Raw genomic sequence first — 25,100 nt, 5'->3', positions numbered from 1 at the left:
TCTTCAACAGATGGTGCTGGCAAAACTGGACAGCTACATGTAGGAGAATGAAACTGGACCATTGTCTAACCCCATATACAAAGGTAAACTCAAAATGGATCAAAGACCTGAATGTAAGTCATGAAACCATTAAACTCTTGGAAAAAAACATAGGCAAAAACCTCTTAGACATAAACATGAGTGATCTCTTCTTGAACATATCTCCCCGGGCAAGGAAAACAACAGCAAAAATGAGCAAGTGGGACTACATTAAGCTGAAAAGCTTCTGTACAGCGAAAGACACCATCAATAGAACAAAAAGGAACCCTACAGTATGGGAGAATATATTTGAAAATGACAGATCCGATAAAGGCTTGACGTCCAGAATATATAAAGAGCTCACAAGCCTCAACAAACAAAAAACAAATAACCCAATTAAAAAATGGGCAGAGGAACTGAACAGACAGTTCTCCAAAAAAGAAATACAGATGGCCAAGAGACACATGAAAAGATGCTCCACATCGCTAATTATCAGAGAAATGCAAATTAAAACTACAATGAGGTATCACCTCACACCAGTAAGGATAGCTGCCATCCAAAAGACAAACAAGAACAAATGTTGGCGAGGCTGTGGAGAAAGGGGAACCCTCCTACACTGCTGGTGGGAATGTAAATTAGTTCAACCATTGTGGAAAGCAGTACGGAGGTGCATCAAAATGCTCAAAACAGACCTACCATTTGACCCAGGAATTCCACTCCTAGGAATTTACCCTAAGTACGCAGCAATCAAGTTTGAGAAAGACAGATGCACTCCTATGTTTATCACAGCACTATTTACAATAGCCAAGAATTGGAAGCAACCTAAATGTCCATCGGTAGATGAATGGATAAAGAAGATGTGGTACATATACACAATGGAATACTACTCAGCCATAAGAAGTGGAAAAATCCAACCATTTGCAGCAACATGGATGGAGCTGGAGAGTATTATGCTCAGTGAAATAAGCCAAGCGGAGAAAGAGAAATACCAAATGATTTCACTCATCTGAGGAGTATAGGAACAAAGGAAAAACTGAAGGAACAAAACAGCAGCAGAATTACAGAACCCAAAAATGGACTAACAGGTACCAAAGGGAAAGGAACTGGGGAGGATGGGTGGGCAGGGAGGGATAAGGGGGGGGAAGAAGAAGGGGGGTATTAAGATTAGCATGCATGGGGGGAGGGAGAAAGGGGAGGGTGGGCTGCACAACACAGAGAGGACAAGTAGTGACTCTACAACATTTTGCTAAGCTGATGGACAGTAACCATAATGTGGTTGTTAGGGGGGACCTGATATAGGGGAGAGCATAGTAAACATAGTATTCTTCATGTAAGTGTAGATTAAAAATTAAAAAAAAAAAAAAGAAAGAAAGAAAGAAAAGGGGGATTACTCCTTAACAGGATAAAACTATTGGTAAATCAAAGATCAACACATGCTTTAAATATCCTTAATGTTGATCACTTAAAGGGTGTCAGATGATCAGCTATGGAGGTACTCTTTTCTGATAATATTCCTTTCTCTTAATTAAAAAAAAAAAAAAAAAAAGCAGTTACTGTGTGCTGACCTCCAATGAGTTCTGCAGAGTGGTATAGAGGGCATGTCAAAGTGTGGGCAAAGGGTCTGTCTGTTTCTACGCAGAAGATCAAGGCCTAGCTTGGATACCCAGAAAATGAACTAAGATACGATATGAGGAGGAGCTTCCAGCATCAGCACTCTCTGGAGGACTTGTGCCGGGGGATGATCATCAAAAAGCCTCCACAGGGATCCGGACGATGCTGTGGTTGTGGCTGCATCCAGCCCACAGTCTCCTGGACTTGCCATAGGAATGAGGAGGGAGATGTCTAGGCTGGCATGTGCATACAGTGAGACAACGAATTTGACCGGATCTGTACTGTTGGAACTCAACCAGGAGTTGGGAGGGGTGCAAGTTGTAGCACTCCAAAATCTCATGACTATAGACTATCTATGGTTAAAAGAACATATGGGATGTGAACAGATCCCAGAAATGGGCTGCTTTAATTTGTCTGATGGTTAAAGTACAGTTGGACAATATCCATCATATCATAGATAAATTTTCACAAATGCCTAGGGTGCCTAAATGGTTTTCTTGGCTTCACTGGAGATGGATGGTAATTATAGATTTGCTTTGTTTATGTCACCGTATTCCTATTATGTTAATATGTGTGTGCAAATTAGTTATTAGTTTAAAACCTATACATACGTAAGGTACTATACAAGAAGATATGTCAAAGAAATAATCAATCCTCCCATGTTTCCTTCATATGCTACATCTATAGCTTTTCTTCTTCCTTCCTAATTACAACCCTTAAATAGAATTCGTGCCTCATATCGAATTTACCGAGTATCATAATTCCTCCAGGTGGTAAAGATACCTCGAGACAAGTGCTGGGCATAGAAGCCACAAGGCATAAATCTGCAAAGAAGTAAAAAGCTAACCTTTGCAAACAATATGGCTTCTCTCTCACTTACCAACTTTACATTTCCCTGTATGGCCCCGGAAGATGACTGGTTAGCCAGAGACGGGTAAGATTCCTCAAGGGAGGAACAACCTAAGACAGGCACAGTCGCAGGGGGGCCATCAGGTGAGAATTTGGGGATCAACAGAGGTGAGGCTCAGAACCTCACCCCCCCTGCTTTGAGAGAAATCTTCTGCATCCGTGGATGTCTTGCTGCCCTTGTCTAGCCTGGATTAATACTTAGTCCATAGGCACACACCTGATCATCTGATCATTTACATTTGCCTTCTTACAGCACTAAACTATGTTTTCTACCTTTATCTTGCATCTACCTACCACTTCAGCATTTTATTAAAAATAAAAATAATAATAATAATAGGAGAAATGTGGGATCAACATATAAATCAAGTACAAAAATCAAACGAATATTCATATTTGACCTGATTGTTTATAGGTCATATTGCATGATCAAAACCGAAAGTTTCTGTGATGAATGCCCTTGTACTGTTCACCATGTAAGAATTTATTCACTGTGTAAGAATTCGTTCACCATGTAAGAACTTGTTCGTTATGCTTCAGAAGATTGGAGACTGACGAGAATTAGGCTTGAGATGGATTAATGATTGTACATTGAGCATTGACCCCCCTATACTGAATTTTATTGTTGTTAACAACCATTTGATCAATAAATATGAGAGATGCCCTCTAAAAAAAAAAAAAAAAAAGCAACAATACTAACAATGTGTTGTGGTTTATAGCATATATAAAAGTGAAATGTATGAGAACAAGGGCACATGAGGGGGAGAGAGGAATTGGGAATATATCATTGTAAGGTTCTTGAACTACATGTGTAATACATTATTTGAAGGTGGATTCAGATTTTTTAAATATATAGTAAACTATAGGGCAACCATTAAAAATTTTTTTAAATGTTGAATTAAACCCATGGAAGGCAGAAAAGGAGGTAAAAAGAAATAATAAGTGAAACAAATAAAAATACCTACTAAGTGGTAGTTTTTAATCAAGTAATATCAATAATCATTTTTAATATGAACACTCTAAACATGTCAGTTAAAAGACAGAAATGACTGGCATTGACTAAAAAAAACAAGACCCAAGTATATGGAGTCTATGAGAAACCCACTTAAATACAGATGCATATTTAGGTTAAAAATAAAAGAATGGAGAAAGATACATAATGCAAAGTCTAACAACGTTTTTACATTAATTTTAAACAAAGTAGACTTCATAAAAGGAAATATTATCAAAGATAAAGAAGATATTACATTATGAAATAGAGGTCATTTCTCCAAGAAAATATAACAATCTTAAGTGTATATGCACCCAACAACAAGCCTCAAATACATGGGCAAAAACTGGTAGACCTTAAAGAGAAATAGACAAATCTACAATTTGAGATGGAGACTTCAACACCTCCCTCAGAAACCGATAGAACAAGTAGGCAGAAAAATCAGTAAGGATGTAGATGATCAGAACAATACCACCAACCAACCTGACATTTATGGTGCAGTGAATTCAATAGCAGCAGCATACACATTCTTCTCAAGTGCATAGAGAATATTCTCAGCCAGAAAAAACTGTAACAGTTTATACAAAGAGAAAATATGCAAAGTATATTCTCAAACCATATGTAATTAATAATAGAAAGATAACACCCATAATAGAAAGATATTTGGCAAATACCCAAACATTTAGAAATTAAGCAATACATGTCTAAATAATCTATGGGTCAAAGAGTAAGGTTTCAGGGAAACTGAAAAACATTTTAACTAAATGGAAATAAAAATACAACTTATCAAAAATTTGTAGGATGCAATTAGATCATCTTTAGATTAAGTGCTTACATTAGAAAATAGCAATAGAAAGGCCTGAATTCAGTGACCTAATATTCCATCTTAAGAAAACAAAGAGTAGCATATCAAGTCTAAAGCAAGCATATTAAAGTAAATCATATAGAACAGAAATCAATGAAATTGAAAACAGAAGACAACACATTAAATCTATTAAACCAAAAGCTGATTCTTTGATAAAGTCATAAAATTGAGAAACCTCTGGTCAAGCTGACCAAGCAAAAGAGAAAGATACAATTTACCAATATCAGAAATGAAAGAGGGGGACACTGTTACTGATTTCATAGGCATGAAAGCATAATAAGGGAATACTACAAACAACATATTCATAAATTCATCAACTTAGATAAAATGGGCCAATTCCTTGAAAGGCCCAAACTGCCAAAATTCACTTAAGAACAAATACTTAACCAGACTATTCCTATATTTATTAAACAAATTGAAATTGTAGTTTAAGAACTTTCAAAGAGAAAACCCAGATAGTTTCACTAGTAAACTGCACAAAACATGTAAGGAAGAAATAATGTCAATTACACACAATATCTTTCAGAATATAGAAAAGAAGGAAATATTTCCCACTTTAATTTTGTGAGATTAGCAAGCCCTAAGCACCAAACTGTGCAGTGCAAGAAAACTACAGACCAAGATACTTCATAAATAGAAAGTCAAAAATTCTCCACAAAATGCTAGCAAACTGAATTAGCAATACATAAAAGGGATAATACAGGACCCATTGGGATTTATCCCAGATCCCAGGAATACAAGACTGTTTCAAATTTAAAAATCAATCAATATAATTCACCATATTAACATTTTGGTTTTCTGGGGGGAGCAAAACCAAAATTCAACATCCATTCATGATAAAACTGTCATAAAATCAGTAACAGAAAGGAACTTCCTTTGCCTTATATAGAGTATCTATAAAGAGCTTATAGCTAATGGCATCTTCAGGTAAAATACTGAATGTTTTCCCCCCTAGTTTAGGAATAAGGCAAGCATGTCCACTCCCACTATACCTATTCAAAATCATACTGGAAGTCATAGCCAGTGAAATAGGCTAAGAAAAATAAATAAAAGGAATATAGACTTGAAAGGAAAAAAATACAACTGTTTTTCTTTGAAAAAAAACATGGTTATCAATGTAGACAGTTCCAAAGGTCTACAAAAACACTACTGAACTAGTAAGTTTAAAAGGTTAATACATAAAAGCCATCATCTTCCTATAGTCTGGCAATTAATAACTGGAATATGATATTAAGAAACAACGGCATTTACAATTACAACAAAATTTAAGTACTTAGATATATATCTAAAAAAAGATGTGCAGGAGATGCTGAAAACTATACTGATGAGGTGTATTAAGGAAAATCTAAATATATTGAGAAATATACTGTGTTCGTGGTTTGGAAGCATCAATATGATTACCATGTCATTTCTCCCCAATTTGATCTGTAGATTCAATGCAATCACAATTGAAATCCCAGTAAGTTTTTTATAGATGATGACAAGCCAATTCTAAAATTTATATGGAAAAGTAAAGGTTTAGATTAGCCAAAACAATTCTGGAAAAAAAAAAGTTGGAAGATTCATTCTATAGGGTTTTAAGACTTACTGTAAAGCTACAGTAATCAAGCTAGTGTTGTACTGGCCAAAGGACAGATGTATAGTGTAAAGGAACAGAATAGAGAATTCATAAATAGACCCACAGAAATATAGTTAAATGATTTTGACAAAGGTGCCAAGACAATGCAATGCATATAGGAGATACTTTTCAAAAACTGAACAATTGGATATCCATAGGCAAAAAAATAAAGCTCTATACATATCCACACATTGAAGAAAGTTAACTAAAAATGAATCATAAACCTGTAAGTAGAACATAAAACAGTAAAACATCTAAAAGAAAACCTAGCAGGAAATTTGCATGATATTGGGTTTAACACTAAAAGCACAATCCATGAAAGAAAAAAAATTGATGAACTGGACTTTACTAAAACATAAATCTTTGCTCTGCCAAAAACTTGTATCCACAATCGATAACATCTTACAAGTCAACAATGATAAAAGAAACAGCCTAATTGTTAAAGTGAGCAAAGATCTGAACAGATATTCACCAAACATCACCAGATATCTGATATTAAAAAATTCACCAGATATCTTCACGAAACAGGAAATAAACATATAAAAGATACTCGACATCATTTGTTATTAGGAAAAAGCAAATGAAAACCATAATGTGACAGCACTACACACTCTAGAATTGGAAAAATTAAAAAAAAAACCTGACAGTACCACATTCTGGTGAGGATGCAGAACAAGAGGAACACTAATTCATTGTGGCTGAACATGCAAAATAGTATAATCATGCTGGAAGACAGGTTGTTTCTTATAAAATTGAATATATATTTACAGCACAACCCAGAAATCCCCTCCTAGGTATTTCAATTCCAAACAAGTTGAAAACTTGGGTTCACACAAAAAGTTATATAGGAATGCTTGTAACAACTTTATTCATGGTCATCCCAAACTGGAAACAACCAAGATGTCCAACAAGGTAATAGATAAATGAACTTGATATATCCATGTATTGAACTATTACTTGGCAATAAAAATGAATGAGCTGTTCATTGACACAGTCAATCTTAAATGCATTCCATAAGTGAAAGAAGTCAGATCCAAAAAGCTACATATTGTATAACTACATCTCCATTAAATTTTGGAAAAATTACATCTATGAGAGTAAAAAACAGTTCAATAGTAGCCAGGGGAAAAGGGGAAAGATTTCCCACAAAGGAGTCACACCAGGTAGTTTTTAGAGTACTGTACTGTTCTGTCTGACACCGTGGTGGTAGATACATGAATCTATGCTTTTGTCAAACCCCATAAAACTATGCATTACAAAAAATGAACTGTATTATATACACATTGAAAAACACTAACAGGTATGTTAGGGAGTTCCCAAGAGGAAATGCAGAAAATAAAGTATTTGCTGAGTAGCAAATTAAGAGTGTCAAAAAACAAACAGCAATACAGTGTCATGACTTCAAAAAAGTTGGTGTACAACCTCTTCTCTTGTCCACTGTGATGAATGCTGTATTAATGTAAGCTCCTGAAGAGCAAGGCCTGTGTTTGTCTCCCTCTGTAGGTCTGAGGGTTACAGTACAGTATTCATCAAACTTAAGTAATATGCAGGAACAGCTCCCACCCGCAACCCCTGCCAAGCCCTGTTTTGAGGAGAAAATCTTCTCCCGGGTTTTTAACTCAGAATGTTGACATCTTTTATCATCCTGTTTTAAGAATATGTATAAAAATACAAATATGTACATATATATTTATGCTTACAATTCTTATACAGCTATGAAACCATAGCACAACTGTAACCCCAATAAAGCTCAGTCTAATAACTAATAATTGAATAACATTAAATTGGTAAAACCAAATCACTGCTCACAATGTGGCTGAGTCTTTTGAGGTGGGCAGGCCTGATTATTGTTGACAGTACTCAATGTTCCTGCCATTATTTTCTCTTCTGATAATCACACAAACCTCATTTTTTATAACATACCTGGATGTCTTATAAGATGACTTGAAGAGGCTGGGAATCACTTCCCACATTAACATCATCATAACTACTACTAGACCCTGTTACAATCAGTCTATTCTCATCTGCACATAGACTGTGATAAATAGAATCCTGTGTGAGGGGAGCTTGGCCCTCGCCCTCTGAGGAGTCTGAATGTGAAGCTCTCCCAGTGGCGCAGATGGATGTGGTTCAGCTGCGCTCGAGGAGAAAAGACTCGGCAATGATGAGGGAAGGCTCTGTTATCTTTGTCCCGAGTCTTTGTCTGCTGAGAAAATTCTGATAAAGAGATGGAAATAACACCCTCAGGTGGGATTTTAAAATCTTGCACCACTACACTGATCTGTTTTGAACTATTTGGAACTCCTTAAGGTAGCAGTAATGCTTCTATTGTGCTTTCAAGATTGCAAAAAATAATCACTTATAGGTGGATAGCACCCATAACTTACCAATATAAATAGAAATACATAAATGATTGTATGACACCTGATTCTGTTAATTATATGTGACCTAGAGAAATTCATGACCCAGCAATGAACAGTCAAGTGTTCACTGGAGTAATTTTTATTATATTTCATATGAAAATAAAACATGCCCTTGAGTTTTTACAATGGTGCAGACAGCTCTTGCTCTGTAAGAAAGCAACTTGGGGGTTGCACTAGGGCTGTGTCAGAGAAAGACACAGACTGGAATATTTTTCTGTGGAGTTGAGTATGGCTCCTGGTTGGAGAGCTCAATAGACAAGATAGAGTAAGATCTCCCTGTTCCCTTCACTCCCTGCACGTGCCTGCAACACCATGCTTGAGAAACAGCTGCAGGGAAGTCCATACACATGTGGGTGCCAGTGCCAAATGCTGGCAGCCACTTTCACTAGCCATATTGTCCTTAGGCAAATCACCAGCCTTTCTGTGCTTTCATTTCCTCATCAGTAAAGTAACAGGAAGAGTGACAAGGTTCAAATGAGGAGATGCAGGTAAGGTCATGAGAGACAATTTGATGCTGAGACATACTCTAAATGTTAGCTACTATTATTGCCACATTTAACACACTGGGTTGGAATCACCCATTTCCTTTTTCTGCTTTAAACTTAACTGGTCTGTGAGTTCTTGGAGGGCAGGGCCCTGTAGTAGGACGCTGAAACCAGGCATTCTGTACCCACAGTCCTAGGCACACAACACTCAATCAAAGTGTTTTGAAGTGAAGGGAGGGAATGGAATTGGAAACTTGTTCAAGAAAGAGCAAAGACATTGCAACTAAGCGAAGGGACAAAAATGAGTTCTTTTCACTTTAGAGTGGAGGGCATAAACCTATGTGCCACCCAGAGTCCACCTTTGTACCTAACGTGTTTTCATCTCAAGGCATTTAACAAATTATTCCCCACATTGTCTTAGGTGGACTACTGACTGCAGTTTTGTAGCGACAGTGTTTTCTCTGCTGCAAAATAAATCTGAATGCTACAAACAAACCAGTTTTTAACAAGCCTTATCCTGAGGTTCTGGAAATGTTTTTGGATCTGAGGGTTGGATATATATATATATATAATGTATCTATAACCTTAAATTCATATACTTTATACATGCTATACTGCAAAACAAAAATTTTAGAAGCCCTTTGCCCATCAATAGCAATTCCATGTGACACATGTTTATAAGATCACCACTGCTACCCTGACAAATCCTCTCCTTACTACCTCCCAGCCCACTGTTCCCAAAGGGCCCTGTGCATATGCAACATATAATCATGGCAAACCTGTGACTTTGAATAGGCAAGCCCTCAAGACTTCAAAACACTGAAGCTTTTTGCTAAAGAGCACCCAAAACTAATGTTCATGTAGTCTATCCCCCAGAGGGAGCCAACGCAGCCAGAATAATTGGGTCATATTGACCTTAGCAAGCCACCAATCAAGTTTTTCAGATGAAGACTGCAGAGTTTCAACACAAGCAAGTGTCAATTTGGCTCTAGGAAAGCATGTGAAATCGTTCTGAAGTGAGATTTAATTCATTGCTTTAGATTTAATTCATTGCTTTATTCTTCTCAAAAGTAGACATGTTTTAATAACAGGAGGCAACTGACTTTGGAGGCATTAGCAACAATAAATGCCTAGTAAGGATATGGACATGAAAATAAGGATAGCTCAATTTTCAAAAACATTTTACAGATTATGAAGAATTTTCAGGTGGTAAAGTAAGTGCTGGCAGTTTTTCTCTTTAATACAAGAACTTAATTTATAAATACAGTTTGTTTCTGTTTCTGTTGCAATGATGTAGGGTCACCACTAGCACATATACAAAATGGAGAAAGACACGCCTATGAGGTCTGGGGCATGGCTTCATGTGCAGAGCTTGGGAAGGATTTCAGGCCCCATTTTCCCTCACCTGGCAGCTCTGTACAGGAACCATTGCACAACCATATTCAACAGCCCCAGAGTCTGGGCAGTGTTGGCTTCCCAGGAATGTTTGGGGGAATTTTTAATTCTACCCCCGTCCCCAGCTCTTTAATGAGCACAATGACATTTTCTTAATCTCATGTGAAGTGCAACTCCAAGGCAAGTTACCCACTTGCCCCCTTCCAATCAGAATGCTGACCTTAAGTTCCTCCCAAAGAGAAAGTCTGGATCCACCACCAAGCCATGGAAATGAACATTTTCCATCCTGTTCTCTGCTTCCAGTTCACCCTGCTGAAAGGTCTTGCTCGTATTTTCCAAGTTGCCTTTTTCTTTATAATTTCAATTTCCTGACCCACTCCCCAGCTCCTTACTTTTGTAGCTGTGAATTTTTCTCATTGGTTAATAATTTGTGTAGTAGGACACTGAAACCAGGCATTCAGTTAAACACCTTGCATGTGACCATTTCTCAGTCCTTGCCTCATCCGGCCTGACAACAGCTGTGACCCTGTTGGTCAGCCTGTCCTTTGGAAACAGTCTCTTCATCTGGCTTCCAGGGCCCAGATCCTTAGATTGTCCTTCTTTCATGCTGACTGTCTTCTCCATCTCCGGCATTGATTCTTCCTCAAATTCCTGACTTCTAAGCACCAATATTCAGGAGCTATCCTCTCCTCTGCTTTGCCTATGCCACTGCCTAAGCCATCTCACCTGGTCCATGGTTTACACACTGTCAGTAATGGACAGTTCCCAAGTTTGTATCTCCCCTGGCCTCTCCCCTGAATTCCAGACTCATAATCAATTGCCTATCAACATCTCCATTGGATGGTTAAAGGCTTCTCAGCCTTGACATGCCCAAAAGTGAACTCTTCATTTTCTCCCTACCATGTGTTCTTCCTCCCACAGTCTCCCTCACCTGAGCAAATAGTCTCTTCTTTTCTAGTTGTTCATGCCAAAAACCTTGGAGTCATACTTGGCTCACCTCTTTCTCTCACTCCTCACATCAGCAAATTCTTTTGGTTCTAGATTTGAAGTGTGTCCAAAATCAGACTACTTCCTACCCCTCTACAAGGGGCACTTAGGTCTAATTCAGCATCACCTCTTGGTCTACACATTGCAGTGATCTTCTAATTTACTTTGCTCATGCTGCCCTTCCTCCCTGCCTACTCTGCAACCAGATTTTTTTCTTGACTGTAGTCAGAGAGACCCTAAGTGAACCTGAGTGCGATCCTGTCTTTCCTCTGCACACGTCCCACCTTACAGAATGGGGAAGCCCCCTGCTGTCTTTTTGGATATTGTTCAAGCCTCCCTGTCCCCTGTGCACCTCTTCTGAATGTGTTGAACCTACTCCCACCTTCAGGTCTTTGTACTTGCTGGTCTCTCTGTCAGAAACGTTCTTCCTTCAGATGGCCTAATGCTGTTTCCTCATCTCCTTTAGTGTCTGCTCAAATGTCACCTTATCTGACAGGCCTTTCCACTCTACACACTACATTAAATGGCACCCACACTCCAGTCACTCTCTGTCTCCCTCACCCTGCATTGTTTTCCTTCCTAGCACTTCTCTCCATTGTATGTATGTGTTGTTGGGTATATATACATATATGTGTGTATATGTATATATGTATATACATAGAATATATACATTTTTGTTTCATTCATTATTAAATCTTCAGCACCTATGAAAATGCCTAGCATATAGCTGGTGTTCAATAAATATTTGTTGAATGAATGTTGAATAGATCTAAGCAGTTTATATACTGACTAAAAGTTATAGGTAATACATAAAATACAATGTGTTAAAATTTACCTTAGATTCTCCTGTGTTGTCCAAGCAGGATTCAACATTTTGAAAGGCATTTAAAGAAATACAGTATTTACCCTTCCTTGAAAATACTGTAAATACAGTAAATGCACATAATATTTGATGAATATTCAAATAAAATCTGCCATCTTTGCGCTCCTTAAGTAGATTACCTAACGGTAACTGGGAAAAACAGGAGTTATTAACTAACATTACTTAACCCCTGGATGGCCTTGTGTTGAATCATAAAATGTTATATTCACTACATGTTTGTTTGTTTTTACCAATTGCTATCAAATTTTATTGCTAAACAAGATTTGTATATATGGTACATGTTCATCTAAATGAGTATATTATGAATGTCATGGCTCACTATTACAGATGCTGAAGAATCCAAGCTGATGTCTTATGAGAGAATATCACTCAGTAAAGTCAGGAATTATATTATTATTTATCACCCTATTTGTAGAGCTAATTGTTTATGTAAAGATTCCTTGATGTGAGCGATTGGCATATTACAATGTATTTACTGACAAGGAATACATGATTTCAATGACATATAATTTAAATACACTTGTGATACCAAAAGATAAATTCATTTAAAAGAGTATAATTAAAGAAAAATTTTTACTTAAAAAACTACACTAATAGCTAACTAACCTGGTTTATAGTAGCCTAAAGAAGAATACAAATTTAAAATTTCCTAATATTTCCAGTCTTTTATACTCATGTTTGAACATTATCTTTAAAATGAACCTGTAGAGGTAAAAATACAATATTAATCAGTTTGCGTATTTTAATTTAAGTGTAATAGAGAGACCACGCCCCAGGGTGGCTGGAGTGTGGGCTTTGGACCCTGATATGTATCCCAGCTCTGCCATTTCCCAGCTGTGGGTCTTGGGCAAACTATCTTGTCCATGTGTTTCTGTTTCCTTATAGAGCCGTGAGGAATAATGAGATGGTTACAGATACAACACTTAGAATAGCGGGGAACACAGAGTGATCACTCAATAAATACAAGCTATTGTTATTAGCTACATATGATGAAAATAAAGTTCTGCCATCACATCACCCTTTGTAGCTAATGGGCTGAATGAATCCAATTTGCACTAATTTGTCAAAAATATCCAAAGAGTCTCATGTGAAATTACTCCTAAAGAAAGAGAACCTTTTATACAGCAGAGGAGTGCTTAGCACCTTCTTCAGAGATGCCAGTTTTTCTCCAGGAATCTATTGATTACATACACGTCAGACATCGTAATTCCTACTACTCAGAGCCCTTAGAGATGTTTCTTGGGTTACTGCTTAGAAAAAGCTCTGAGAAAGCCCACAGCGAATACTAGCTTCCAATGTGCTTCATTATTGATACTGATATTTTGAGATCATCACAAAGGGAGTGTGAGAATCCTGATTAGCTTACTAATTATCTTCATTTTATATTTAGTTTAGCTCTGTTACCTCCAACACCCATACACATACCCATACACACACACCTCACACTCTCCACTTAGAAAATGAGATGATGATTTGTTATACAATCATATTAACCCTAGTGTTTGTGATTTTGAAACTTGTTTTACGGAAGATTGTATTATAACAAATATTTGTATCCTTACCTTGACATCTTTTCTAGCCTTAGTAATTCTATGGGACATGGTAGATTGGTCTTATGCTGAATTTTAAACTGTAGAGTATATTATGATTAAGGGTACTTAATTAAATTTATTCTTTTATACTATAGAGGGACAGGCAAGACGTGGATGATTTTTTTTTTCTGATTGTATTTTCTTAGTCTTTTTTTAAATTCAGGTGAAATTTATAAAACATGCAATTAACCACTATAAAGTACACAATTTGGTGGCATTTAGTGTATTCTCAATGTAGTTCAACCACCAACTCTCTTTAGTTTCAAACTTTTTCATCATCCCAGAAAAACACCCCATAACCATTAAGTAATCCACATTCCCATCTCCCCCCATTCCCTGTTTTCTGACTCTACGGACATGCCTATTCTGGATATATCATATAAAAGGGATCATGTGATATATGACTTCTTGTGTCTAGCTTCTTTTACTTAACATAATGTTTTCAAGGTTCATCAGAGTTACAGCATGTATCAGTACTTTGTTCATGTTTACTGTTGAACAATACCTCACTGCATTTATATATCACAATTTGTTTTTATCTATTCATCCACTGATGGGCATTTGGGTTGTTTCCACCTTTTGGCTTCTATAAATAATGCTGCCATAAACATTTATACACAAGTTTCTGTGTGGACTTGTTTGCATTTTTCTTGGGTATATACCTAAAAGTGGAATTTCTGGGTCATATAGTAACTCTATGTTTAACTTTTTGAGGAACTACCAAAAAGTTTTCCACAGTGGTTACATCATTGTACACTCCCACCAGCAATGTATGAAGGTTATTTCTTTATATCCTTACCAACACTTATTTTCCATTTTTGTTGCTGTTGTTTTTATTAAAGCCATCCTAATGGGTACGAAGTGGTGTCTCAGTATGGTTTTGATTTACATTTTCTTAATGACCAATGATACTGAATATCTTTTCATGTGTTAACTGGTCATTTGTGTATCTTCTTTGGAGAAATATTTGCTCACATTCTTTGCCCATTTAAAAAACTGGATTGTTTGTCTTTTTGTTGTTGAGTTGTAAGAGTTCTTTATATATTGTGGGAATTAAAGCCTTATCACATATGTGATTTATGGATATTTTCTCCTATTCTGTAGGTTTCCATTTCACATTCTTGATAATGTTTTTTGATGCATGAAAATTTTTAATTTTTATGAAATCCACTTTTTCTTTTGTTGCTCTTGCTTTTGGTGTTAAATATAAGAACCCATTGCCAATCTTTGCCAATCCACAAATTCATATATGGAAATGAAAGGAACCTCAAGTAGAACATTATTTTAAAAACAAAAACAAAGTTGGCATACTCATCTCCACATTTCAAAACTTACCACAAAGCTACAGTAATCAAAACGCTCCTTACTGACATAAAAATATATAGGCCAATAGAACGGCACTGGGATTCCAGAAATAAACCCAAGCATGTAGGCCACTGATTTTTGATAAGGATGTTAAGAACATTCAATGAGGTAAAGAACATTCTCTTCAACAAATGGTGCTGAAACAACTGGACATCCAAATGTAAAAAAATGAAGCTTACTGCATATATATATACCCTACCTTACTGCATGTATAAAAATTAATTAGAAATACATCAGTGACCTAAAAATAAGAGCTAAAACAATAAAGCTATTAGAAGAAAACATGGGTGTAAATATTCACCATACATAATTTTAACCCACAGATAATTATCCACTTCAGTTAGAAGTGAACATCTTCTCCATCATAACTTTGCCCAAAGACTATGGGGATGTAGCAATGCTGATTTGAATTTGATCTTTTTTCATCCTCCTGTCCATTATGATGGATATTTCATGAGAAATGTCCTTGAAGGTAATCAAAAAGAAGGAAAAGAATCAAGTGCTTAAGCTAATCCTAACAAAAAGTACAACTGGCTGTGAGTAATAAAATAAAGTCCAAATACACAATTTAAACCACTTTGTTTTCTAAATTCTTTTGCCAGGTTGATTAATTCTCCTCTTCCATCTACTCCCTTACCTAATAATTTCACCAGGTATAGTTAATACAGTGATTAAGCGCACAGACATTGGGTCAGAGGGCCTGGATTCCAATCTCAGCTCTACCAGTCACATACCTGCTTGTCTTTTATTTAATCTCTCTATGCCTCAGCTCCATCATCTTTTAGACTTTTAAATATTAATGTCCACCTCATGGGGTTGTTGCCTAGCACATAGTAAGTACTTTTTAAGTGTGTGCTATTATCTCTAGAACTGACAAAGAGAGGTATTTCTACTCTTCCTAAAGTACTGGTCCATGATTATATATAAAGTTGCTAGAAAAAGCAACTCATGTGGCAGCTATGAGCACGTGCCTTGCAGACCCCCAACTACAGAAGTGTAACTGACCAAAGTCCCCTGCTGCTGTGCTCTGAAATCCAGTACCACGCTTGCCTAAGGGCCTCCCTTCCCTTCGCTGCTCCCAGCCAGTAACCAAGTGCTGCAGGAGTGCTAACGGAGGCCATTTCTGGGAGGCACAGCACTCCTCTCATGGCCAGTTTTGGCTCAGTACTCTTTGACAACCTTGTCAAAACCTCCTCGGTCTGAAGGACAAGCCAAACCTTCCATCCAGCTTGATCTTCACTCTGAGCCAGTCTTGCATCTTGGTCTCACGGCCTTTCCAACCTTTCCTGGCTCCCTCCCTGTTTTCTCCCACCCTTTTCATTCCATGTTAGTGTCCTATTTTTAGAGGACTTGGACTACATAACTGGCATTAAAAACCCTCTTATATAGGACCTTAACCTATATTCCACCATTTCTTCTACCTCTTAGCTACATGTATCTTCTTCTTTCAGCTTCCAAGTGTGCCTGATGTTTCCCATCTCTGAGCCTTTGCCCACACCCCTTCTCTGAGAAAGCACTCACCACCTACCATTTTTTCCTGAAGGATCCCACTTGACATTGATCACACATCTCAAATGTCACCTTCTCTAACCCTTTCAGGTTCTGCTAGCCAGGCATACTCTTTCCCTTCTCTAAACCTCCAGGACTTTGGCTTTTGAACTTTTTTGTAAGCTTAGTAACAGCAATAACTATCTCTTACTTTGAACCTTTCAAAGTCCCCAGCTTGTACAGGATAGGCACTCAATATTTGCAGAATATACTTGAAAAATTACAGGGAATTCTCTTCTAGTGACTTTAATTATGAACATTCAGGATTTCCAGCAATTCTCATCCATTTTGCCTGATATAGCAATAATGAATTTTAGTGTATAGAAAAAATCCTATGCATCAAAGTACTTAGGGCAGAATGTAGAATATAGTAACTCAATTTTAATATCTGCTTAAAATTCTTCATCAAATTTGGCTGATTTTTTTTCTCCAGAAGAGTGATTATATGAAATTCTAAAGTACTTCAGGTTTGTCTATGTATATGAATGTGGACTAGGGGACCAAGAAAAATAATTGTAAAAGAATGCTTCCTCCTGTAGCAAAGGGCCCTCTAAGCACTGGTAAGACCAACATCCCTCTCCTTGGGCTCCTCTAGAAACTCAGAAGGGACAGCCTGTCATTTTAATTAACTTTCATAGGGTTAAGTATATATGCAGTTATATGAGAGGGCACTGATCAACTCAATACTTAAAAAACCTATTTCTTCACATATACCTGATCACTGGTGGTTATCATTGTGGTTGACATTTATCAAGTTCATGTTGTTCACTTTTAATCCTTACAAAAGACATTCTCAAATATGACAAGAAATTGAGGCTCTGTAACCAAGTCATGCTACTAGGTCACTGACTAAAATCCTTGAGAAATTTATTATAGGTGTCCAAAGATATGTTCATCATATAAAATTCAATTTTTTATCCCAATCTCATTCCAGTGCTTTTGGGGCAAGGTTCTTGGGCAGTGCAGCCCAAAGAAACTGTCACTGGATTGAAGGCAAGATCTGGCATCTAGCCAGGGTTCAGCCCCAGTGCCAGCTAAACAGCTTTGAGTAAAGGGTTGTAACTCTTTTAACTCGGGTCTCTAACCATTTCTGGTTAGGAATGCAACACGCAGTTAAAAACTTCTCAGGTGGGGAAAGCAGACAGTGGCTAGTGCAAGGATCAGATAGCACCTGCTTGGACACTCATTTACTAATGATTTAGCAAGAGTGATCACATGGGAGAACGTCAGTTTTTCCCTGCCCTCATTTTTCTAACAGACCTGAAAGGTGCACAAGATGGACGGGTCCAGCAAAGAGGAGGAGGACAGCGCCTTCACCAACATTTCTCTTGCAGATGACAAAGGTAAGGAGGAACCCAATGAATTTAAAAAAAAAAACCTGGCAACTGCTCTGCAGTTTTTTTAAGTATAACTTTTATTATTTTTATTATAATGGTAAAACATACTCATTATAGAAAACTTGAAAAAATATAGCTACAAAAACAAAGTTTATATTTAAGAGTGACTTTTTCCTTTTAATTGATTATTTAAAAAGTTCCCATAGTTGTATTACATATGCTTTTAAAATAAATCAAAAATATAAAATGTTTATTTCCTAAAAGCAGGAAACATGACTTCAAAGTTGTTACTAAACCACCTACAATATTATTACCATATTCTGTGCCATTATAGCCAATTTCTTCTCTATTTTGTAAAATAATTTAACCTTTTCTGAAAAACGAACAAGAATATGCTGCCATTTGCTTTAAGAATTATTTCAGAAAATGGTTTTAAGCAAGTTCAAAGTTTGCTAAATTCTACATGAGAAAAGGAAAAAAAGGGAGTAGTGGTTCTAAAATGCTGACAGAAGGGATAACTATGGCTCATTCAACATCCCAGAGAAAACAGACAATGCTGAGTTGCACAATGTTAACTGGAAACATTTCAAACCTGTAAGTGTCCACGTCTTGGGGTACAAGTGTGTTGTTCGCGTTGTTGTATCTAGGTTCCTTCAGCACACTCATAGTAAAAAGCCAGCAGGACTGCAGCTAAGCAATGGGGGTTACTGGTTTTGATTAACAGAGAGCAGAGCATGAATATTTAACATCAATTGCTCTTTCACACAGCCACGCTTCTCCACTTTCTCCCTAAATGCTCAGATTCAAAAAGCCTCTTTCTAAAGTGCAACCAGACAATTAGCACAAACCGCTAGCCAGCCAGAGCTAAGCTTCTCCTGCTGGCACCGAGTAAACATGCTGGGGGCTTTGGAAATCAAAGAAGAGCATTTTCAGCCTTTATGAAGGGAAAGGCACAAGGTACTGGCGCTGTTGAAGAAATGGGATACTGCTGGCCTTAACATGCTCCCACCAGGTTGTTTTAGAAAAAAGAGCTACAGAAGGCAGCCAAGGTTCCAAAGACCAAGGGAAACCTGTTTCTTAGCTTCTAGAAGGCACAATAGCAAGGAGCAAGCCCGTGGGGAGCTCTGTATGCTGTGCGCAGGTGCAGTTCATATGGAGTGCTTGCTTGCTCTGAATTCACCCCAGCCCGGGACTTTTTCCCTATTGTAACTGTGGGCTGGGCCTGTGTCGGGGAAATTAGCTTTTCTGGATCCACTCTCTCATCCTGCTCTTGGCGGCGCCTGGACCCTGCCCTCCTTGTCTCATCTGCCACCCTCACACTTTCAGAGCAGACAAAAGCTGAAGAAGGTGGAGGATTCGAACAAAGTTTGAATTGCTTAGCTGCAGTCCTGCTGGCTTCTAACTATGAGTGTGCTGAAGGAACTTGGATATGACAATGCGAACAACACACTTGTACACCAAGACGTGGGCACTTACAGGTTTGAAGTGTTTCCCGTTAACATTGTGCAACTCAGCATCGTCTGCTCTCTCCCGGATGTTGAATGAGCTAGTTACCCTTCTGTCACCATTTTAGAACCACTACTCTCTTTTTTTTCCTTTCTCATGCAGAATTCAGCAAACTTTGTCCAGTCCACTACTGGCAATGGTTCTGAGAGGGGCGCTGGCAGAACTGCCTGCTAACAGAATCTGAAGCCATGGGCAGAAGTGCTGACTACCTGGCCAGGGTAAGCAGGCCTCCCAGGTTGGTGTGAGAGTGGTGGCTGACGAGGAGGGGCTCTACGTCTCCTAGCTCCCACCTACGACCTTCTCCTCCGCCTTAGAGGAGGACAGACTCTCAGGGCACAAAGGGCCTTAAGGGATGGTGTGGCCTGCAACTCTGGGCTGAGGGACCAGTCCTAATCTGTGCTGATTCAGTGTTCCAAGGTGCAAATGGAAATTATTCCTATACTTGGGACAAAAATAAACTGAAATACCATGTTTTTGGGCCTTTGGAGATAACAGCATCAATTTGTTGTGGTAGCACCGGTTTGCTATTATTAATAAGAGGTTCTTGGTCTCTGATAAAATAGGAAAACAAAGTACAATGAAATAAACACAGCTTATTCAATAGACTTCATTCAAATAGTGGAGTCTATGCAAGAGTAAAACATTAAAAGAGTATTGCTTAGTTATAAAAAAGTTTAGTCCAATTTCTTACTTTTCTTTTAGTAATTTATATGTTGTCATGTAAATACATATATATGAAAAGGTGGCCCATAGAGATTAAGTGACTTGTCCAAGGTACACAGCGGCTAGATGCATGTGGTATTTGAACTTGCTGGATATGGAGGCTCCCATACAAGTACTCTGGTACTGATTCCAGTGTGGCTGCCTTGGCTGCAGTCCCTATCTTCTTTCACACACACCCCTAATCCCCTGTCCCATCATGATATTGCCTCTTTTCTCATTCAGAGGATGGTAAGAGACAGAAGAAGCAAATACTTGCTACCACTGGGAAAAGGCTTGCCTGGGGGTAGCACTGAAGGCATTAAACTTTGGTAACTTCAGATTTAATTTATTTAGATAATTCTACTTCCTGTTACTATGGAGCCAGGAGAACTGGCAGTGGCAGCAGTTATTCAAATCACAAACCAGTCGTGCTCCATACATTCATTTACAGGTTAGTTGTATGGATTTCAGAGCATGTCTCCATAGAAACAAGGTTATAAATGATAGCTAGGATTCCAGACCAGCCCACATTAAGCCCCTGGTTCCCAAACTGTGTGCCAAGGCAGCCCAGGGCACTGTGGCAAACCACAGGGGCTCCATGGGGTGTCTCTGTAAGATGCTGAAAATTACAGGCTAGAGGTTCATAATTTCACAGTAGATTGAGCTCTGTTTCTTTCAAAGACATCTTTTTAGATGCTGGGTTTACTGCAGCTGCTGTGATAAAAAGTTTCTCTGTAAACATCAGTGTAGAACAGGTAGTGAGGGTGTCAGTTTGAGAAGGGTGGGAAGTTATGAAGTGCCCAAGAGGCACACACACCACATAAGTAACTGTGTTTAAGAATGCAAAGAAAGAGAATTTGAAATTTCTTTCAGTTCAGATATAGTATTTTTTTTTAATGGTTACTAAGTTTTAAGAACATCAGTACTTATTAAAATATTGGGGCCTAAATAGATTGTTCATGGAACTGTTTGGTGTTTCTCTTGGCCTTGGCGCACTGTGAAAAAAATTACTTAGACTTAAGGGCACTGTGAACCAAGGTAGTTTGAGAATCTCTGGTTTACGCTATACTAAAGATGGGCTGGACTCCCTTCTGGATGGGAGACATATAAGGCAGAGCGAAGACATTTGATAGTATTGATCTCTCCTTCCTCCCATGTTTCTGCTTCCCTGGCTGTGATGCTCTCACACTTCTTTGGTCTCCCTTTAACCACTCTCTCATCATTCCCAGGTTCCTTTGGGATCCCTTCCCCTCAAGTGTTGCTGCCCCCAGATTCTGCCCTTGGCCTAATTTTCTTCTCTCTCTAGACACACTCTCTGGATGATCTCATCCCTTCCTCCTGGTTCCAATCTCACCGTCTGTGCTATATACCACTCACTCCCAAACAGAGGTTGCAAATTCAAACACCTTTAGAGCCAGGCAATATATTTATGGGAAAGAGACAATGGTGTATCATCCTTTATTTCATTTTATTTCCAAAACAAAGGATTGAAATTTTAATTTTTTCAATTTATTAGGTTTTTCACCATGCATTTTTTCTTTAGTTTAAAAGTTTTCTAATTTTAATATGGTAAGAACATTTAACATGAGACCTACTCTTTTAGCAAATTTTTAGTGTATAATACAGTATTGTTAACTATAGCACGTTGTACACCAGATCTCTAGAACTTACTCATCTTACATACCTGCAACTTTACTCCATTGATTAACAACTGCCCCTTTTCTCCTCCTTCCCACCCCTAGCCCCAGCAACCATCATTCTATTCCTTGCTTCTATGAGTCTATTTTAGATACTTTATGTAAGTGGGATCACACAGTATTTGTCCTTCTGTGAATGGTTTATTTCACTTCATATAATGTCCACAAGGTTCATTTATGTCATGGCATATTTCAGGATTTCTTTCTTTTTTTTACGGCTGAATATAATTCCATTGTGTGCACATACAACCTTTTTGTTTATCCATTCATCTGTTGAATGGGTATTTAGCTTGTTTCCACATCTTATCTATTGTAAATAGTGTAGCAATGAGCATGAAAGTGCTAATATCTGTTTGAGATCCTGATTTCAATTCTTTCAGGTAAATATCTGAAAGTGAGATTGCTGGATTATATAGTAGTTCTGTTTTTATTTTTTGAGGAAGTGTCCATGGCTTTGCTCTTTTTCTCCCCACAGCAAGATTGTTTTGTTCCTTGGGCTCTTTCATAGTGTCATGAATTTTTAAATGATTTTATCTACTTCTGTAAAAAATGCTGTCAAGATTTTGGTAAGGATTGCACTGAATCTGTAGATTGCTTTGAGTAGTATGAACATTTAAAACTTCTTAAAGACTTGTACACTGGAAACTATAAAACATGAAAAAATTAAATAAGACACCAACAAATAGAAAGTCATTATACATCCCTTATATATAGCAGCTATTGCTCTTAATGTGGTTTATTTCACAATGATGTCTCAAGTTTAATTCTTTCAACAAGGACATGCTTTGTTTGCACATCTAATACATGGGAACATTCTTCATTTCCCATCACCATTTTATTTGGAACACATAATCCTCTTGGACTAGATTCCATTTTCTATTTTTGATTATAATGAGGGAACAAGAAAAGTTTACTCTTCTCTCAACTACTGTTAAGAAAGGCAACAGAGCAATTGTGGTGATAAAATGGCCCCCAATGCTGGCTGCAGGGCGAGGGGTCCAACTAGATCAGGACTGAGGCTCCCTGGAGCGCATGTGCCCTACTCGGAGAGCAGAGCTGCTTCCCACTTTCAGCTGACTGTTGCCATGGAAGAACAGAATGCAAGTAAGCAGCATTTTCAAGAGACATCAGAAATACAGATTTCTTTGGTGCAACTTCTTGATTTTTTTCCATGCCGTTCACCTAATCTTAATTTTAAAAACAGCATCACAGAGGTCCAAACAAAACACATTTGCAGGACGGATGTAACTGCAGATGACATTATTTTCAGACTTCTGTTTTCAAATCTTTATTGCTTGTCTTTATCTCTCTTCTGAGTTTCTGGTTAATAATCCAACTGCTTGCTGGGCCCCGAGATATTCCACAGGTGTCAAATGAACTCTCTCCCCACCCCCACCTTCAAATCTGCTCCCACTCCTGATTCATAATTTTAATGAAAGGGTCCCATCATCTACCCAGAGATTTATATATTATTGGGCCACTCTCATTTCTCACAATCTGATCAGTCAATCACTGATTCCAATCCATCACTGATTCCTATTGACTTTGAAAACGGGTCTCAAATAAATCTGACCTTCTCTATCCCTACTACCACTTCCCTGATCAAAACCCTCACTCCTTCCCACATGAACCACAGCATCAGCCTCCCAACAGTTCTTCTTATTTCAATATCCCTTCAAATCTATCCTCCACACTGGCCCTACCACTCTGTCCCCATCAGAGAACAATCAATGTCCGGCATCCCCTGTTGGATGAAGTCCAGATATTCAGTCTGGTATTTGAAGTTGTCCCCCTCCTGGCTCTACCTATCTCTTCAGTGTCATGTTTCTGCCAGATAGTTTATGCTCAGTAAGAAACAGTGCTCCAAGCAGATGCTGTCTATCTTGTACATCTGGACTCGGTTCGTGCTGCTCTCTCTGCATAGAATACCACTCACCCTTCTCTTACCTGGCTAATTCCTAGTCATTGGTTAAGAACTCACCCAGGCACCACCTCCTCCAGGAAGCCTCTTTCACCTACCCAGTTGAATTCCTTTCTCCTTCCTGAAAGCCCCAGATTCTCTTTATCTGTATTTTTTCACAGAATATTGTATTTGAGGTTTATATGTCCTACCCAACAGACTGTGGGCTGCCAGAAGACAGAGCATGGGTTTCTCAATGACTGCACTTCCTGGACCCAGCACAATGTCTGAGAATTGACTCCTAGAGTCAGCTTTCCTTTCTTATTAATACTTATTGAATTTTTCTTCTAGCTTCACTTTGGGTCAGCTTAGTTTTGCTTTCAGAGAACATTTACTGAACACCTACTATCATATGCCAGGTAGTAGACAGGACTGACTATTTAAAGAATTGGCTCAAGGTAGTGTGGCAGGAAGGACTTGAACTTTGGAGTCAGAAATACTTGGATTTGAGTCTGTTAGACTTTGAGCAAGTTACTCAACATTCCTGAGCCTCATTTTCCTCAGTTTCAAATGATTGTAACAATATGTCTCAGACCTGTTTTGACAATTATATGAAATAATAAAGGAAGCTTCTTGAACTAGCCTGGTGTACATTTTAGTTCCTCCTCAGCCCACTTCAAGGAGCTCACACTGAAGTTTCTTTAAAGGCCCCAAGATTTGTCCATATCAGTTGTGATGGTAACAGCAGTGGCCACGGCTCTGTGAGCTGGGACTGCCTGTACACGTACCCCTGATAAGGAGGTTTGGGGAAGAAGGGGAGGTGGATGTGAACAAACTCTTTAAACAAGAGCATGATTCTTTTCTGACAAAAATAATACAGCTCCTCTTTCTCCTCTTCGTCCCAGCCCACATCTCTTCTCTGCCCATCTTCTTCCCGTCGCTCTTCTTTATGCCTCAACCTGCTTCCTGACTCTGCTCTCTGACACCTCTCCTGAATAATATTCAAAGCTGCTTCTGCATCTGCTTTTGGCATCAGCCAATTAGCCCTCATTGTAAGGTTGTAATAAGCTTCCCAGAGAAGTGGCCCAATTGTTGGGTGCTTTTATTTGGGGCTGCTTCCTACCACTATACGGAACATGTAACAATGCCCGCCCTCATGCCCTGATGAACACAGCCTGGGTTTGAAAAGCTTTCAGAAGGCCATCTGCCATCCCCTCAGCCAAGCAGAAGATCAGACACGAGGCCCTGCATTAGTTAGCACTCCAAATAAA

General features: G+C 38.2%; 1 protein-coding gene across 6 annotated transcripts in view; it reads left to right on the top strand.

The window, feature by feature from the left end:
- The first annotated feature begins 17,912 nt into the window (after positions 1-17,912).
- The window catches only part of SCOC (short coiled-coil protein), a 55,978-nt gene continuing 48,790 nt past the window's right edge, over positions 17,913-25,100 (top strand). The window contains exons 1-2 of one of the 6 annotated variants that reach the window (XM_073237026.1): positions 17,933-18,030; positions 19,633-19,748. Coding sequence is in view for 3 of the 6 variants with exons in the window: in XM_073237021.1 (XP_073093122.1) it covers positions 17,964-18,030 (67 nt within the window). In the remaining 3 variants the exon portion in view is untranslated. Of the gene's footprint in view, positions 18,031-19,632; positions 19,749-25,100 lie in introns of all 6 variants that reach the window. The other 5 variants (XM_073237021.1, XM_036998714.2, XM_036998713.2 and 2 more) reach the window with 5 other exon arrangements.

Source organism: Manis javanica, chromosome 5 (assembly GCF_040802235.1).
Source record: "Manis javanica isolate MJ-LG chromosome 5, MJ_LKY, whole genome shotgun sequence".
NCBI classification, from domain to species: Eukaryota; Metazoa; Chordata; class Mammalia; order Pholidota; family Manidae; genus Manis; species Manis javanica.
The sequence above is the reverse complement of the archived record's forward strand: the minus strand, read 5'-3'. Positions and strand labels throughout refer to the sequence as shown.